This window comes from Carassius carassius, chromosome 19 (assembly GCF_963082965.1).
Source record: "Carassius carassius chromosome 19, fCarCar2.1, whole genome shotgun sequence".
NCBI lineage: Eukaryota > Metazoa > Chordata > Actinopteri > Cypriniformes > Cyprinidae > Carassius > Carassius carassius.
The window spans coordinates 16,105,756-16,122,024 of NC_081773.1; the positions used below are offsets into that span (position 1 = coordinate 16,105,756).

Here is a 16,269-nt window from a genome sequence, read left to right on the forward strand (position 1 = left end):
CAGCATCGGGCACCGCCTCGGCCTCCGGAACAGCATCGGGCACCGCCTCGGCATCGGGCACTGCCTCGGCCTCGGGAACAGCCTCGGGCACCGCCTCGGCCTCCGGAACAGCATCGGGCCCCGCCTCGGCATCGGGCACCGCCTCGGCCTCGGGCACCGCATCGGCCTCGGGAACAGCCTCGGGCACCGCCTCGGCCTCGGGAACAGCCTCGGGCACCGCCTCGGCCTCCGGAACAGCATCGGGCACCGCCTCCGCATCGGACACCGCCTCGGGCACCGCCTCGGCATCGGCCTCCGGAACGGCATCGGGCACCGCCTCGGCATCGGGCACCGCCTCGGCCTCCGGAACAGCATCGGGCACCGCCTCGGCCTCCGGAACAGCATCGGGCACCGCCTCGGCATCGGGCACCGCCTCGGCCTCGGGAACAGCCTCGGGCACCGCCTCGGCCTCGGGAACCGCCTCGGGCACCGCCTCGGTCTCGGGAACAGCATCGGGCACCGCCTCGCCCTCCGGAACAGCATCGGGCACCGCCTCGCCCTCCGGAACAGCATCGGGCACCGCCTCGGCATCGGCCACCGCCTCGGCCTCGGGCACCGCATCGGCCTCGGGAACAGCCTCGGGCACCGCCTCGGCCTCGGGAACAGCCTCGGGCACCGCCTCGGCCTCGGGAACAGCCTCGGGCACCGCCTCGGCCTCCGGAACAGCATCGGGCACCGCCTCGGCCTCCGGAACGGCATCGAGCACCGCCTCGGCATCGGCCTCCGGAACAGCATCGGGCACCGCCTCAGCCTCCGGAACAGCATCGGGCACCGCCTCGGGAACGTCCTCTGGGCTTTGAGGAACGGTAGACGCCTGTCTCCTCCTCCTCCGTCCTCTATGTTGGCGAGTCGGTGACACCTTGTCTGGAGACTCAGGCGTTGAGTCGGCCATCCTGTGCTGTGTCGCTGGGCTGGCGGCCATCTCGTGCTGTGGCGCTGGGCTGGCGGCCATCTTGTGCTGTGGCGCTGGGCTGGTGGCCATCTTGTGCTGTGGCTCTGGGCTGGCGGCCATCTCGTGCTGTGGCTCTGGGCTGGCGGCCATTTTGTGCTGTGGCGCTGGCTCAGCAGCCATGACATTAACCGTCTTGGGAATCTCTAGGATCTTGGACAGCGTAGCGAAATAATCCAAGAAGGAGTCAGCGGCCCTCTTGGGCGTTGGCGCTGAGCTGGCAGCCATCTTGCACCGTGGCGCTGGGCTGGTGGCCATCTTGTGCTGTGGTGCTGGACCCGCGTTCATCATGGGCAATGTCGCTGGCTTTCTCCTTCTGCCCTGGTGAGACGGCGGCTCTGGTCCCTCCCACGTGAGCCCAGAGTCAAAGGGGAGCCATGGTGGAGAGCGATGCTGGGCTTCCTCTCGCCCACCTCCCCCTCGGCGCCCTCCCCTGGTCCCGCGAAACACGACCAGGCGGGTTCCCTCAAACTGAGTGCCTCTCTCCCGCTCGGTGGCTGGGGAAGAAGCGTAACTCGACATACCGCTGGATCTCAAAGGGACGGAGTCCTTCTGTCACGTCTGGTGTACAGAACACACAGGAGAGAGAACCAATAGCGGGTATGCCTTTTATTAGGGGTTAATCCACAGAGCATAAACAGTCCAGGCGTGAGTCGAAAACCGGAAGAGCAATCCAAACATAAACAAACACGACGGCAAGGCAAGGCAAGATGACGGGCAAGAATTAACGTACAACATTAAACAAGGACTCCGTGACTGAGACTCAGACAGACCAGGTATAAATACACACAAGGATGATGGGGAAACAGGAGACAGGTGGGGAACACAATCAATTACCTAAACAAGGAGGAAGGTGACCAAATAAGGAGACAGAAAGTGATAAGGTGATAGACACCGTGAGAAGGAGGACATCTAGTGGACACCCAGGGACACAACCCAGACACTGTGACATTTATGGGACAAGTTTGCAGGCCATATGTCAAAATATACATCCTGACAAGATGTTTAGATTAGACATTTATTACAAATGTTTAAGGACTATATATATATATATATATATATATATATATATAGTATATTTAGTTTTCCTCATGTAGTGTGTGAAAAAGCACAAGAAAAGCATAAGAAAAAAGTAAAAATAGAACAAAATTTTTTTTTAAACAAATCATAAACATCAACATCATAAACATATGATTGTTCTACAGAGTACATTTGCTTTTAACCCATTTGCACAAAATAAATCATATATAAGCATGAGATGGAAATGAATTTCACTTGATTATTTTGAGTGGTATTTATCGCAATGCACACAATGACTGAATGGATGGATGGATGGATGATACTGTAACTCCAGGGTCATCTAGTGAAAAGCAGCTCAGATTAACTCACACGCACACTCACACAAACACACACACACACACCAACTGTGAAATGGAAGGGGTTTTGAACATCACAGTTAAACAGTTGCGTAAACAAAGAGAATAATGAGAAAGCTCTCCCTGGACTCCAAAAGGTCAAATTATATCATGTATATTATTTTGCATTTTGAAGATACAATGTTACAATAAAAAAAAAAACATGTAATGAAAGAAAACCCTGCATCCATTACTCCAAGAAGAGATGACACCACACAAGAACACGCTGAGCTCTCAAGGGACACAAAGGTCAAGTGAATCTCCACATATAGAGAGGGACACATTACATCTTTGAATCAATAGTGAATGTAGGAAGCATTATGCTTACAGCAGAAAGATGATAGCCTGAAAGAGGATCTTTGGATTTCCACTGATCTCCACGAGCTAATGATACTGCTTCTACATGGTGAATGGGACATGTAAGTTTTACGCATGAGCCACAAAATCATCTTACTTTCTCAAGAGAATCTCCAGAGTGATGAAAATTGCCTTGTTCCTCCTTTTTGTATTGCAGTAATGTGACTTTTTTTTCTTCCAATGATTTCAAAATTTATGGAATATTGCTATGGATGTTCTGTTTCAAAACATTGCTTATGACTTTTAATATGGTGCACAAAGTGTTTGTGCCACAACATTAGGGATGTGCTTTAGCAATCAACTAGAGATCAATCAAAAGGCATCTTCTTTTAATACCATTGTTGGTAACTTAATATTTTATTTTCTGAGGACTTGACAACTCATATTTTTGTAGTTGAATACAGTAACATACATATACATACATATATATATACATATATATATATATATATATATATTTATATTTATCCTGGAACACAAAATGTATACTGTACATTTGTTCCAGTGATTCAGCTAAAACTAGAATTTTTTAAATATTTATATATATATATATATATATATAAACATCGTCTCTGACCCAGACTGGAAAGCTATGCTGTTGTGAAGGTCAGTTTCCATACACTGTGCAGGAGATGGGTGGCTTCATTCATCATTTGTCTGACAGCCCATGTTGTGCCCTAAATTCACCCCCACCTTTCTCCTTAGTTTCTGCACAAGTAGGTTTGTCCCATTAAGAGCCATTTTCTTGGACACTCACCATCTGTCTTCTGTTCATTTGAGTATCTCCTTTCCTTCCACCATTTACAGCAAAACCTATTCCTCTGCTCAGTGTGTGCTCAGATTGCTACATTCGAAAGTTTCATAACCTTAAATGTCTTTGCGTTATACATGAAAAGCACTTTAAAGATTCTACATTAACAACAACAACAACAAAAGACTTTAGACATTATCCACAAAAAAACATATATATTAAATCAATCATTGACCTAGATATTCACAAACAGGGTCAGAAGTAGGATCTCTTTGTCAGCGGTTTGTCAAATGAAAAAAGAAGGAGTTGGTGATCGACTGGGTTTCTTGTCAGGGAAAATCGATTCAGAGGATCCGTCTAACCGGGGGATGGAGATAACTGTCACCGTCCCCTCTCTCCGACACGTTTCTCATTTCCACACCCTTGGGTCCATGCAGACACACCTCAGGGAGAAGCTGGGTGCTGGGTTATCAGATCCGGTCATGATGCTGGACAGGAGATGTGTTTAGAGCAAAGCTTGATCTATCATTTCATGCTTGTAAAATTAATGTTAGCCATTGTGTTCACGTTAACAAAATAAAATAAAAAAGATCTTAAACTCATAGTTTTAGTAGAACATACATTTATTTTACTTTTTTTCCCCATTGATTTAATTTTGTACTTTTTTTTTGTCTCGCCATTTGTGTTTTTTGCAACTTACAGACAGTCTGTGTATTAGTGGTGGGTATTTTTTTAGTCGCTCATTCTGCATATTACATTGTTATGACAGTATTTTTTTTTTTTTTTTATGAGTCTTTAAATTATTCTCTCAAGTGATTCATTCAAATCACTGATTTGTTCTTGAACAAAACAAGTGGTTGCCTTTAAGAGTGAGGCATTGAATCATTCACTGAAATTTTCTAAATTTCGATTAATTTTAAATAAGAACTCCAAGACAATACACCTAACTATAGGTGAATTATTCACTCAAAAGTTGTCAGATCACTGATTGATTGACAGTTTTATATACACCAAAAAATAATAAAAAATAAATCAATAGGGCAGAACATTGACTAAAAACACTTGTGACTTGAATACTGTTCTTTACACTTAAGTGCAGTATATTTTATTTGTTCTTGTTGTATCTTTTCTTACTTATATCTGCCTGCCTTTCTTTTCTCATCTCTCTGTCTTTGCAGTCTAAGTTTTAAAAATAGCACCTCATGATGGAGGGTCAGGATCTAAAGGGGAACGATGATCCTCTGAGAAGGAGACGTAATTTAAATTCGGTGGCGTACGGGATTGCTTTTCCCCGTCCACTGATGAGGGCAGATATGCGATAGCGAGGGGCTTTAAGCTCCGGCTCCTGGGAAGCCTCTATCACCGGGGAGCAGGAGCGGCAAATCAGAAATCATCATGATGAAATGAGGGGCGAGGCTGAGGAAAGATCAGTGGGGGATTTGAACTTCTCGTGAGAGCCAGAGACAAAGACTGAATGAGAATTATGACTGTCCTCTGTCTCTCCGTCTATTTATGTATGTTTGTGGGAAAGAAAGAGACAGACTGTGATTGTCTGCTCATCTTGGCCTAAGTAATCTTTGTCAGACCTTTGGTAGCTTATGCTGTCTTGTCTTGTCTTAATGTATCCAAGCAGGGAACGAGGGTTCGGCAGAGAATGGACAGAAGGAGACGTCCACATGTGACATTTGCCAGTTTGGGGCCGAGTGTGATGTGGATGCTGAAGATGTCTGGTAAGCACTAAAACAGCCTGTATGAGAGCTAATATCACGAGAATGGAATAAAAAAAAAGATTCCATAATTTTTGTTAATTAATTTAAATACAACTTTTATTGTTATTTTAAAGGGACAGTTCACTAAAAAATGAATATTGTCATTATTTTTTTATCCACATGTTGTTCCAGACCTGTATGACTTTATTTCTTTGCAAATCACTAAAGTAGTTATTTTTAAGAGAGGTCACACTGCTTTATTTCATACAATGAAAGTGGATGGAGACAAAAATGCATGATAAAAACACTGATCTGGAGCCGTATTCAATTTGAGGAACAGACTGAAATTTTATTTATAAAATTCTTGCCTTGAAACTTCCTTGATAGTCATGGTCTTTATTTCTCATTAGTGTCGGCAAGTCTCTTATGTTCAGTAAGGCTGCATTTATTTGGTAAAAAATACATTGAAAAACAGTACAATTGTGAAATATCATTACAATTTAAAATAACTGTTTTCTACTTGAATCTGTGTCTTAAAATGTATTTCTGTGATGGCAAAGCTGCATTTTCAGCAGCCATTACTTCAGTTTTTAGTTTCACTTGATCCTTCAGAAATCACTTGGTGCTCAAGGAACATTTCTAATAGCATTTTTGTACTAATAGTATATTTTTTTTCCAGTTAACTGTTTAACCTTTGATGTGAATACTTCCCCTGGTCAGTAACAGACAGATTGTTTTAGATTGATTGGTGCTGCCAGTAACAGGATATGGAAAATGGGACACTGGGTCAATATGGGATATTTCACACACTTTAACGAAATCTCAGTTCTTTTAATATGAACTTTAAGAACTTGCCCAAAATAAATGAGCAAGAAACAAGGCCAATTATGACAGTTTGATCATTGCTGATAAATGGCCGCTTAGCCTCGGCGCTCCAGCAATGAGAACTCATTAATATCCAATACAATATAAGCAGAAAACCTCAACATCCACTTTGTCTTTCTAACAACATCTCCATGCTGTATTCAATGAGAAACAGTTATCATTTCTAGAGAATCTGTTTGAGTTGTAAACATGATAAAATCCATCTGTGGATGTGGAAAGGAGGTTTTCGTTGCCCTGGGTTTCAGTGAACAGCTCAAACTGCCAGCAAGAGTGAAGGAGACTACCCTTTAATCTTAATAGAAGAAGGCCTCTCTTCCTCCCTCCTGCCTATCTCTCTCAGGGTGTCTGAAGGGAATTATATGTCGGCCTTGGCAAAGACAGCCTGTAGATTCACTAAAGATTCAGCAAGCACTGGCTGGAGAGCCAGGGTGTTTGGAGGCATCAGAATGAAACAGCCCAGCCTCTCCCTCCTCGGAGATATCAGCACGATTTGAGGCATTTATGCCTGAGTTGTAGGGATGGTCCCATGACAGGCCCCTTGCTCTGATACACTTGACTGCAGATGACTCACTCACCTCACTGTTCCTCTACCAAAAACACTCTACCTCTCTCAGCAGCCCTTCTTATTTTAGTCTCGCTCCATTTTCCCAGCTTCCTGCGTCATTTGAAAGGATTACAAAAAAAAAAAATGAGATGAGCGATTATAAATAAAATCAATGCTATAAGCTGCATTAATAACATGTCTGCGTGTGTTTGTGCACTGATTGTGTGTAGTGACAAGCACCAGATTTATTTGGCTGTTGTTTAGGGTCCTAGTCATTGATTGTGTGAAATAGAGAGAGAAAAGAAGATAGAAGTAATATTGATTTTAGGAAATTCATTAAAATAGGACGCATTCAATACCTTGCACACACAAATGTTGTGTAGAATAATCTGTTTCAATTACACTGAACTATTTTCAATTATGTTTTTAATAATGAATGAATTAATCTTCATAATCATAAACTATATCCGGCTTTTAATTCAATGTAAACTTTTGTTGCTTCTCTCTGGTCTGCCCTGTCACAGGAAGAAAAGAATAAAATATTTAACACATTCAGCATATACATTTGACTGGTAACAGCAAAATATCAAATAAATAATCAAGATTGTATAGGTTTGGCCTGTGTGTACATACAGTATTTATTTTATTTGTGCAGGTAAAAAGTCTTAAAGTCTTAAATTTTATTTTAAAAAAGGCAATAAACTGGTTATTTTTCCAATTATATGTTAAAGGGTACATAACATACCCAGTTTCACCTAATCTCATGTTAATCTTGAGTACCTATAGAGTAGTACTGCATTCTTCATATAGCCAAAAAGTCTTTAGTTTTATCATATTTATAAAAGAAAAATACTGCTTTCCGATTCTTTCCGGAAAAAGCAGAGCTCCTGGAGGCGTGCCGTGAGCAGAGCTATAATACTGATGTTTCGTGTTGTTTCCATTAACATAACCTCACTTATGTGCTGATTTCCAACAAAATACAGAAATCTGATGCAATTGTACTTACATGAATGGGGTCTTTTATCACAGGGACGGCTCCATGTTTTAATAGCAAACGATCTGCAAATCCAGCGTCGACTTTGGCCTCGTTTATAAAACATTCGTCACTCAAATGACAAGAACACACAAACACTCCTGATACTCTCCGCTGCCACAGAAAAACAAACTGCATCCACTGTTCATGTAACGCTGGGTTCTTGGGGAAGCTGAACACGGTAAACTTTCCCTCACATCCAAAAATGCACTTATTTCGATGCATTCTCGAACAAATCCTATGCAGCGCTGCCGACGATTTTGAAGAGCGTTGATGTGCGTGGTCTCGCTCTCCTCTGGTCAACGTGTGTGCGCGGGCGTGCTTTTCCGGGAGAAATGCCCATATAAGGACTTCCGTTCTCATCTACGTCATTAGATCCATGATCGAAAAAAAACATCTGAAACTTGTACCAACCCGGAAGTAAGATTTTCAGCACAGAAATTCTCAGTCATTCTTCTAAATTATTTTTTTTAAACTTTGCCCATGTTTAGCACAGTGTTAATTTCATTAACGAAGACAACGACGAAAAATATTCTTTAACGAAATTTTTTCATGTGACTAAGACGAGACGTTGACGAGCTAAAAAATTATATCTGATGACGAAATTATGACAAAATTTATGCAGCGTTTTCGTTAACTAGACGAGACTGGACTATAATGTTATTTGAGGACTATTGGACATTCAAAATGCATCCTATAGGCTATTGTCTTTCAAAATGTGCGTCCCTGTCATTGGTTTTCGATCGGATAGGGGCCGTTTGTATATGAGGTGACCAGACGTCAGGTTTTTCCCGGGAGTCACAATTCGTTGTCGATTAACTTAAAGTTAGTGAAGGCGGGATAGGAGGAATCACGCTGATAGAAGTGCTGCTCACGCTCCACTTCCTCAGTTCTCATACAGCGCGCGATCAGTTCTCAGCACTCAGATACACACACAACAATCCAAATGTTTATCGTGTAGAGTATCTCACATAAATACAGTAAGTTATGGATTAAGTGAACATGAACAGGTGTGAGAAAACTGAACGTGTGTCAGTATTTAATGCATGCCTTCCGTCTTAAAAGGACAGCATTCCAAATTAAATACCTATCTATCATTAATTTTAACCAACAAAAGACATTAAATTAATGTATACATGTTAAGTAAAACCTACAGTATCTGAAAATTAGTTTAATTTGTATCTCTATTGTATTTGTCTTATTGTGCTTCTTTAAATTAATAAAATGTGACTATTAAGCATTTTCGTCTCAAGAATAAGGCTAAGACTATAAAAATGCCTGTCAAAATTAACACTGGTTTAGCACGAGAATCCATCTCTTTAACACTGTGAACAACTCTGAATACACGAAACACCATTGTAACCCCCCACCCCCCACCCCCCTTTAAATAATGTTCTTAGTATATCCTCCTTGTGGCCAGGGAGGGAATATGAGAGTTTATATTGAATATACCTTACATAAAAAAAACATAATACAGAACTTTTAATTACAATCAGCTCGAAATACACCAAGTCTCTTATTTGGATGGACAGATGGATGGATGAATGGATGGATGCAATTGCAACCAAGTTAACACTACTAATCGAAATCAATCATTTGAAACACTGGCATCAAAAAGCCAAAACTCATCAAACTATCAAAGATACAAAACAGAGACTTATCCTCACCAAGTACAGACTCAGCCATCATAATTCTGCTGTTGAGAGAGAGGGGGAGACTAAAGTGTGTGAGTAAAGAGCAGCTGTACAGACAGGAAGCCCACAGGCCATGCTGGAAAACTTTAGATAACAGAGAAACCACATGGCTCTTACAAATCAATAAAACATATCCCCTCACTCAACAAGATAAACACACTCACACACATACAGAGGCTATCATACAAACAACCTCCCAATTTTTAGGAAATCTCAACCATTCAGTTTGACTCACCCATACAGCCATTATTACTTGATTTGCTATAGGAAATCTTTGATGTGTGAGTTTGTGTGCATCTGGGTGAATGTGTGAGTGTGTGTGTTGTTAGCGCAATGCATTTGCAGTGTGTGTGTGCCTAGAGAATGTGAGAGCTGACATTAAATATTCATGCTCTCTAGACACATTAGCCTTTATGACCACTACAGACGGTCATACTGGAGAGCAAATGTGTGTGTGTGCATTACCAGTGCTTCGCAATAAATACATCTCAATATCATTGTTGTGCCCATTTGTTTTTATCTCACATTCAATGTTCCTGGAGATGTATCTAAATTACTATGCATTACAGATCTCAATTAGCAATGGCAAACAATCAAAGCTGCCCTTGAGTTGACTCCACGCCACAGTTCAGTTCAGTCAACGTCTCTATTTAAAACAGATATTTTTATCTTACATTTGTAGTCTGTTTGCATTATTCCAGTAGTGCCAGAATAGAAAACAGTTCCATACATCAGTAAAGCCCACTGGCAGGGTGGATATATTAAAAAAGAAAGTGATAGAAAAAAACACACATACACAAAAATAATGACATATTTATAATTATACTGTCGTCTGTTTGCTGCAGTGAGAAGTGACTGGGAACGGCAGTTTAATTGTCATTTCCGCTCAACATGTTCCTGCAGTGGCACACAGACAACACATACATACTTTTGAGAGAAACAACAGGAGAAACACCTGAACGTTGAAGATATAGACCATAAATTCATGTCTCTAAACTCTTTTGGGAATTACTAATATACCAAATAAACTCAAAGAACATACACAAATGAAAACTAGATGACAGGTTTTCGATTCTCTCAGGCATGAATGAATGACCGGTTCACACACTGGTTCGCAAAGGTCATAAATGTAAGAAACTTTGTCTTGGATTCTGTATGTCTTCGTTTCCTCAGAAGAGCATTGTCTTTCATCGATACGCACATAAGCGCTCATTACCGTCGTTAATGAAGGTATGTGAATAAAAGCAGCCATGAAAATGAGCGACGGAACATCAAAGTGTTGGAACTCATTTCTTATCGTTTGAAACGGAGCGTTGTATTATTCTCCACTGATGTGTTCGCAGTTGCTAAGCCAGTCTTCTGTGCTAGTCATTAAGCCCCTGAGATGATAGACTCAAGAATGTGCTATAGATTGAAAATCACTGCAGCATCCAGTTTGATCCCATCCACATTCATTCCTGAGCTTTCCCTTCCAGCTTCACGCTGAGACGAGATGGAAAACAGACTTTACTCATTACATTTGCAATCTTATCAACATTTATAGAGTAGACACATCATAAAAAACATTGTTGATGTTGGTGTTAATCTGTTTCTAATGGTAATTCATCCAGCCTCAAGCCAAATGGGCAATTATGAATGTCAGTTAATGTTTATGCAAGGTTGCCGTTCCCGCTGATGCAGACCTTTTGTAAAGAGGCCTGTATTTTTTACCATTGTAATCTGTGTATGTTGCAGGGCTATAGTCTCGCAGGACGCCTGTGAAAATGCTGAGCTTAACACACTCATACATGATGGAGAGGTGTACATTAAAACCGTAATGTTCACCTTTTGCAGAACTGGCTTTTACAAAAGCAATTTTCTTGTAGGCATAAAAACAAGTGTTCGTTTGATTGATTGAATCTACCAGCAACAGCATACATGAAATACTTAAAATCGTCAATTCCTGGCAAGTATGTTGTTTGTGGGACAAACTTTTGCTGTAGATTTATATTTTTCTTTGTTATATTGTATACTTTTTCTTCAAATAAATAAATGAATAAAGCAACACAACTGTTTTCAACATTGACAACAAGAACCGTTTCATCACCAATAAACCAGCATATTAGAATGATTTTTGAAGGATCATGTGAAACAGAAGACTGGAGTAATTTTTTGCCATCTTTGCCATCAATATTTATATTAATATATTTATGTTATGACAACTCTCTGAGAGTTTAGCAGGCTTATATACATGCAAGTGTTGATGTGTTTGGTCTTGAGACTTGCTACGGCCAATACAAATATACAGGTGGAGCTGGGGAAGGTGAAGGGTTTCTGAAGCGTGCTGCAACTGCTACAGCAAGCACTAGCCAAGTATTTAAATATTAAGCAGCAAGCTCATATTTATAATATTTTACAATAATCAATCATAGTGTAAGTTCTGGCAGGTCACATTAGTCAAGCTCGCATAACTTGACTCTCAGCTGATCCACATCTACCTATAGACACACAACGCCTATCTCAACATTCATATACAAGGCCTTTTTATTATTGTCAACAGCTTTTAGTTTCTCAATAGTTAAATACCCTCCTTCATCCCCAGCTCCTCCTCTCATCCAGTCAGAATTCGGTCTACTGATTCTCCTTTGAACCAGACTAATTTCTAAAATGTGTACTTTAAATTATTGAACATTAATGATATCTGCAATACATTTATGTTGGTTCTGTTCTGTTTACCCTAGAGGGGGTTTTTGTTGATCTCCCCGCTCTTATCCATGCTAGGCTACATAGATGCACAGGGAGTTCTTGCTCAGAATAAAACCATACAGCCAATCAAAACTGTTTGCTAATTGTCAACCATCTTTGATGATCCTGACGAGATTTTTTTTTTTTCATAAATTGTAAAAAAAAAAAAAAAAAAGTTATTGCTTCAATCTAAAACACTGTCCTTCGTAATCATATGTACACAAAATTAACATCATAACCCAATTATATACCCAAATGAATCTGTTTTCAACCAAACTTAGAGCTTGTGAATCCAAATTGAATCAGGAAATGTTTATTGTTTCCCAACCTTTCGATTGAGACGACCAGCCTTCTAATCTGCTTTGTGACATTTCTGCACTCTGTTTCCTCCTCTTTCTCCTAAAATATTAATAAAAACTGGTAGAATGCCAAAAAAGTGCCTTATTTCCAAAGACGGTCTGAAAATGTTTATTGAATATTCAAGTTTTTGTATCAATATCAGGGGTGCAACACCGAATCCCCTCCAGCAATTATTTTGAGTCCCCGGTTTGCATGTTTGAAGTGTTTTTCTTGGCTGACAGCTTGATCAAACAAGGTGTGACACTTGTTTAATGATCTTTTTCACGGTCTTTGATTTTTTCAGTAATTGGCATTTACTATGCTGTTTCTCACGACACAGGTGCGTCTGTAACATCGACTGCTCTCACATCAGTTTTAACCCCGTGTGCGCATCAGACGGCCGTTCCTATGACAACCCCTGCCAGGTAAAAGAGGCATCATGTCAGCGGCAGGAACGAATCGAGGTCAAATTCCTTGGTCACTGTCAGGGTAAGAAGAGCAGGTTTATAATTACTTTATATAATGTATTAATTCCTTACATTGTGACATGAAGTCTTCTTCCGTTCAATTTGCATTTATATAAGACAATAGAGAACAAATGTAAAGATGAACATTATAAATCAATGTTACATAATCAAGTTCGTTCGAGTACATAGGATCATTAGTCTCTAGAATATAGCAATTTCCCAGATGATATCTTCAAAATGACAATGTACAAATGAAGAGGGAAAAAACAATGTTGTATTATGTAACCAGCAGATCTGTTCATTTTAACATCTGAATTTGTTTTTTTTTTTATCCTGTAGGTGACATGATTACAGGCACCAAAGCAGGGGATGGACAGTATGCCAGGACAGACTACACAGGTGGGTGTGTTTAATTATAAAAGGCTGTTTTTGATATATTTGTCCTGTGGTTCTGAAGTGCCCTTGACTTTTAGCTGTTCTGACCCACTATGTTTGAATTATAGAGGAGAAGCCTGAGGTTTCAGAGGTGGCGAGAGGGCTGTACATCCCCTGCCCTGAGCACTATAAGAACTATTGTGTTCACGGAGACTGTGAATATCCCAACATGCTCTCAACACCGTCCTGCAGGTACACACACAAACTCATGATGTGTCTGATCACACCAGCGTATCCTGTCTACAAAAATACATTGTGAATCAGTGTGTGTTTGCGCACACACCTTTTGTGATCGTGTATGTAACACTATATCGCAGATCTTTGTCTCCCTCTAGTGTTCAAGCCAAGAAAGATCTGCCACATTTAAAAATTAATAAATAAATAAAAACACCCCCTTTTTTCAGTTATTTTAGTACCATCGAAATAATATTATATTTGGATTTGTCTGTAGGCTTTCCATTTTAATTTAATTGTGAAGATTTAGTAATTTTGTTGTGTATTTTAGATTTTTTTATTAGCTAATGCCTGTATAGTTGTTATTTGGTTTATTGTGGCCTTAGTTAATGTAGTGGTTTATTTAGTTAAGCTAAATAAAAACTAGCTGAAATAAAATATGTTTACGTTTTATGGTCTTAGCTTTAGTTAACTATATATAGATAGATATACAGAGAGTTAACTAAAGCTAAGACCATAAATACAAATAGACCCCAGTGCCGTCCCAAAACAAACGTTGTCCAAAGGTTGATTGTCACCTTTTTTAGGGAATTCAATCTACAAGTCATTTCTACAGATCAAACTGGGACAGAAGATGGTATTAAACAGGAAAACTGCACACATCAGCTTACTAAAAAATAATTGGCTGCTCAAGTTGCGAAACTCATATTAAAGTCACAGAAAAACAAATTAAAGGGTATTAGAGAGAAATGAATAGACAGAACAGGAGAGTCTCTCTGGCAGGTGCTGCAGTAAAACAGCAGGTGTTTGAGGAAAGACTTTGAGAGCGAGGAGCACTATATGTGTGTGTGAACAGAGATATTACAGAGAGAGCAGACTCTTTAAAACAACCTGAATCTAACAAGGATATAACGCTGTGTTTCTTCCTCTTTTCTTCAGCTGTCACTCAGGATTCAGCGGTCCACAGTGTGACACTAAAGAGTATAATGTGCTGTATGTGGTGCCTGGCTCTGGAAAGCTCCGCTATGTCCTCATCGCGTCTGTTATTGGGACTCTGCAGGTGGCCATCATATGTGTAGTGGTGCTGTGTATCACCCGGTGAGTATAAACACACACCACAGCATCATATCACACACGTTGTGCTACTGCGAAGCAAAGCAGAGGACCTCTACCTCCCGTGTAGATCGCACACACTCACAGCTCTTTATAGAGTGAGAGTTCCTGACAGCAGGAGTCTGCAGAATAACACACTTTACACTCCGTGAAAGGTCATTGTCCTAGTGTGTTTGTGTGTGTGGGGGGGGGGGGGTAGTTTGGACAAATGAGTACTCGTTTCTAAACTCATGCCATTGGTTGAGCAAATATTGTATTCAAAGATTGCTTTTGCATTTGGTGTCGCTAGTGGCACTCAAATATATTACACCCAAACTAATGGATAGTACTTTTGTTACGTTATGAATAAAATCTGAATAACATTACTTGAAGACTCCAGTCAAAAAGTATTTGTCAGAATAAATTTGTATGGGCCAAAAAATAGGAATCATTGTTAAGCAAGCTTCATTGTCCGTATTTGTTTATTTATTCTCTTCTCAGTAAAGGAAACAGCCCCTTTAGAGTCTGTGAGCTGTTGTGCAGTTTCAAGTCATATCAGTGGAAAACTGTGATGAATACTGATGCAGAAGAATGCATGGAACATTCCTTTAAAAACTTCCACTCTCCAAACTCTAAATAAGAAGCTATTTTTGTAGCAAAGGCATTTTTTAAGCTCTGAAATATGAGTTTTTTCCTTCCAGGCATTGTTTTGACTAGAAATAACGTAAAGCTGCCTGGTGGAGGTAAGTTACATGTATGATAAGGATGTCCTTTTCGCTTCCTTCCTCTGCAGGAAGTGCCCACGGACCAACAGAATCAACCGACAGAAGCAGACCACAATGCACTACAACTCTGAAAACACCCTGCGCGCCTCCACCCGCCTCATTTGAGCCCGTGAGCAGAGAATCATGGGAAATGTAGTTTGGACAGAGGACAGAAAAGAAGAAACTGGCTCTCCGTCCCCATAGAGACACTGCATTCTGCTGGATGATGGGACAGAGGGACGGAGGACGACGGTGCAGATATAACGGAGGATGATGGGTTCTACACACGATGCCTTGCACCTGTGGCACAGGACACAAAAAAACAGAGAATTTTAGGACACCGTGATAGGACATGTCCTGTTATTTGGTTATGTATGGGTAATATTTCCAATAGTTAATTTGTTTGTCTTGATGGGGTCCTTTTTCTGTAATGTAAATAAATAATTTATATCACAAAGCACAGTGTCTTTTCTTTTACCTTTTTTTCTTTTGTGGATGCCATGACGTTTAAAGGGTCTGACTTGAAGGTAAATGGTCAGTTTCAGGTGTTTCTAGCGAGGTTATTCAACCATTTATTTAGCTGTTTTTAATGTTTTAGAACCCAGTCCTCTAAAAAAAATATTGTTTAAATGTTTCAGCTCAGCAACATTTATGATAAATAATAATAGATTGTCATATGTGGAATAAATGGAATAAATAACATTTTAAAATTGAGAACAGTTATTTTATCCTATAATAATATTACACAATATAACACTTTTTGCTGTATTTTTTTTTATCAAATAAATGTAGCATTGATGAGCATAAGACAAGGTTTCTTTCAAAAACATTAAAAAATAATGGAGCTGACTTTCAAAATTAACCACTTATTTTCCTTTCAAATAAGACTTTTATCCAA

At 40.3% G+C, this 16,269-nt stretch overlaps 1 protein-coding gene across 2 annotated transcripts in view; it reads left to right on the forward strand.

Annotated features, from left to right (window-relative positions):
- Positions 1–15,828, forward strand: part of tmeff2a (transmembrane protein with EGF-like and two follistatin-like domains 2a) — a 71,156-nt gene extending 55,328 nt beyond the window's left edge. Inside the window, exons 5-10 of one of the 2 annotated variants that reach the window (XM_059499972.1) lie at positions 5,145–5,241; positions 12,780–12,928; positions 13,246–13,305; positions 13,410–13,533; positions 14,455–14,613; positions 15,401–15,828. In XM_059499972.1, the coding sequence (XP_059355955.1) occupies positions 5,145–5,241; positions 12,780–12,928; positions 13,246–13,305; positions 13,410–13,533; positions 14,455–14,613; positions 15,401–15,497 (686 nt within the window). In that variant the 3' untranslated portion in view covers positions 15,498–15,828. Of the gene's footprint in view, positions 1–5,141; positions 5,242–12,779; positions 12,929–13,245; positions 13,306–13,409; positions 13,534–14,454; positions 14,614–15,400 lie in introns of both variants that reach the window. The other variant, XM_059499971.1, reaches the window with a different exon arrangement.
- The last annotated feature ends 441 nt before the right edge of the window (positions 15,829–16,269 follow it).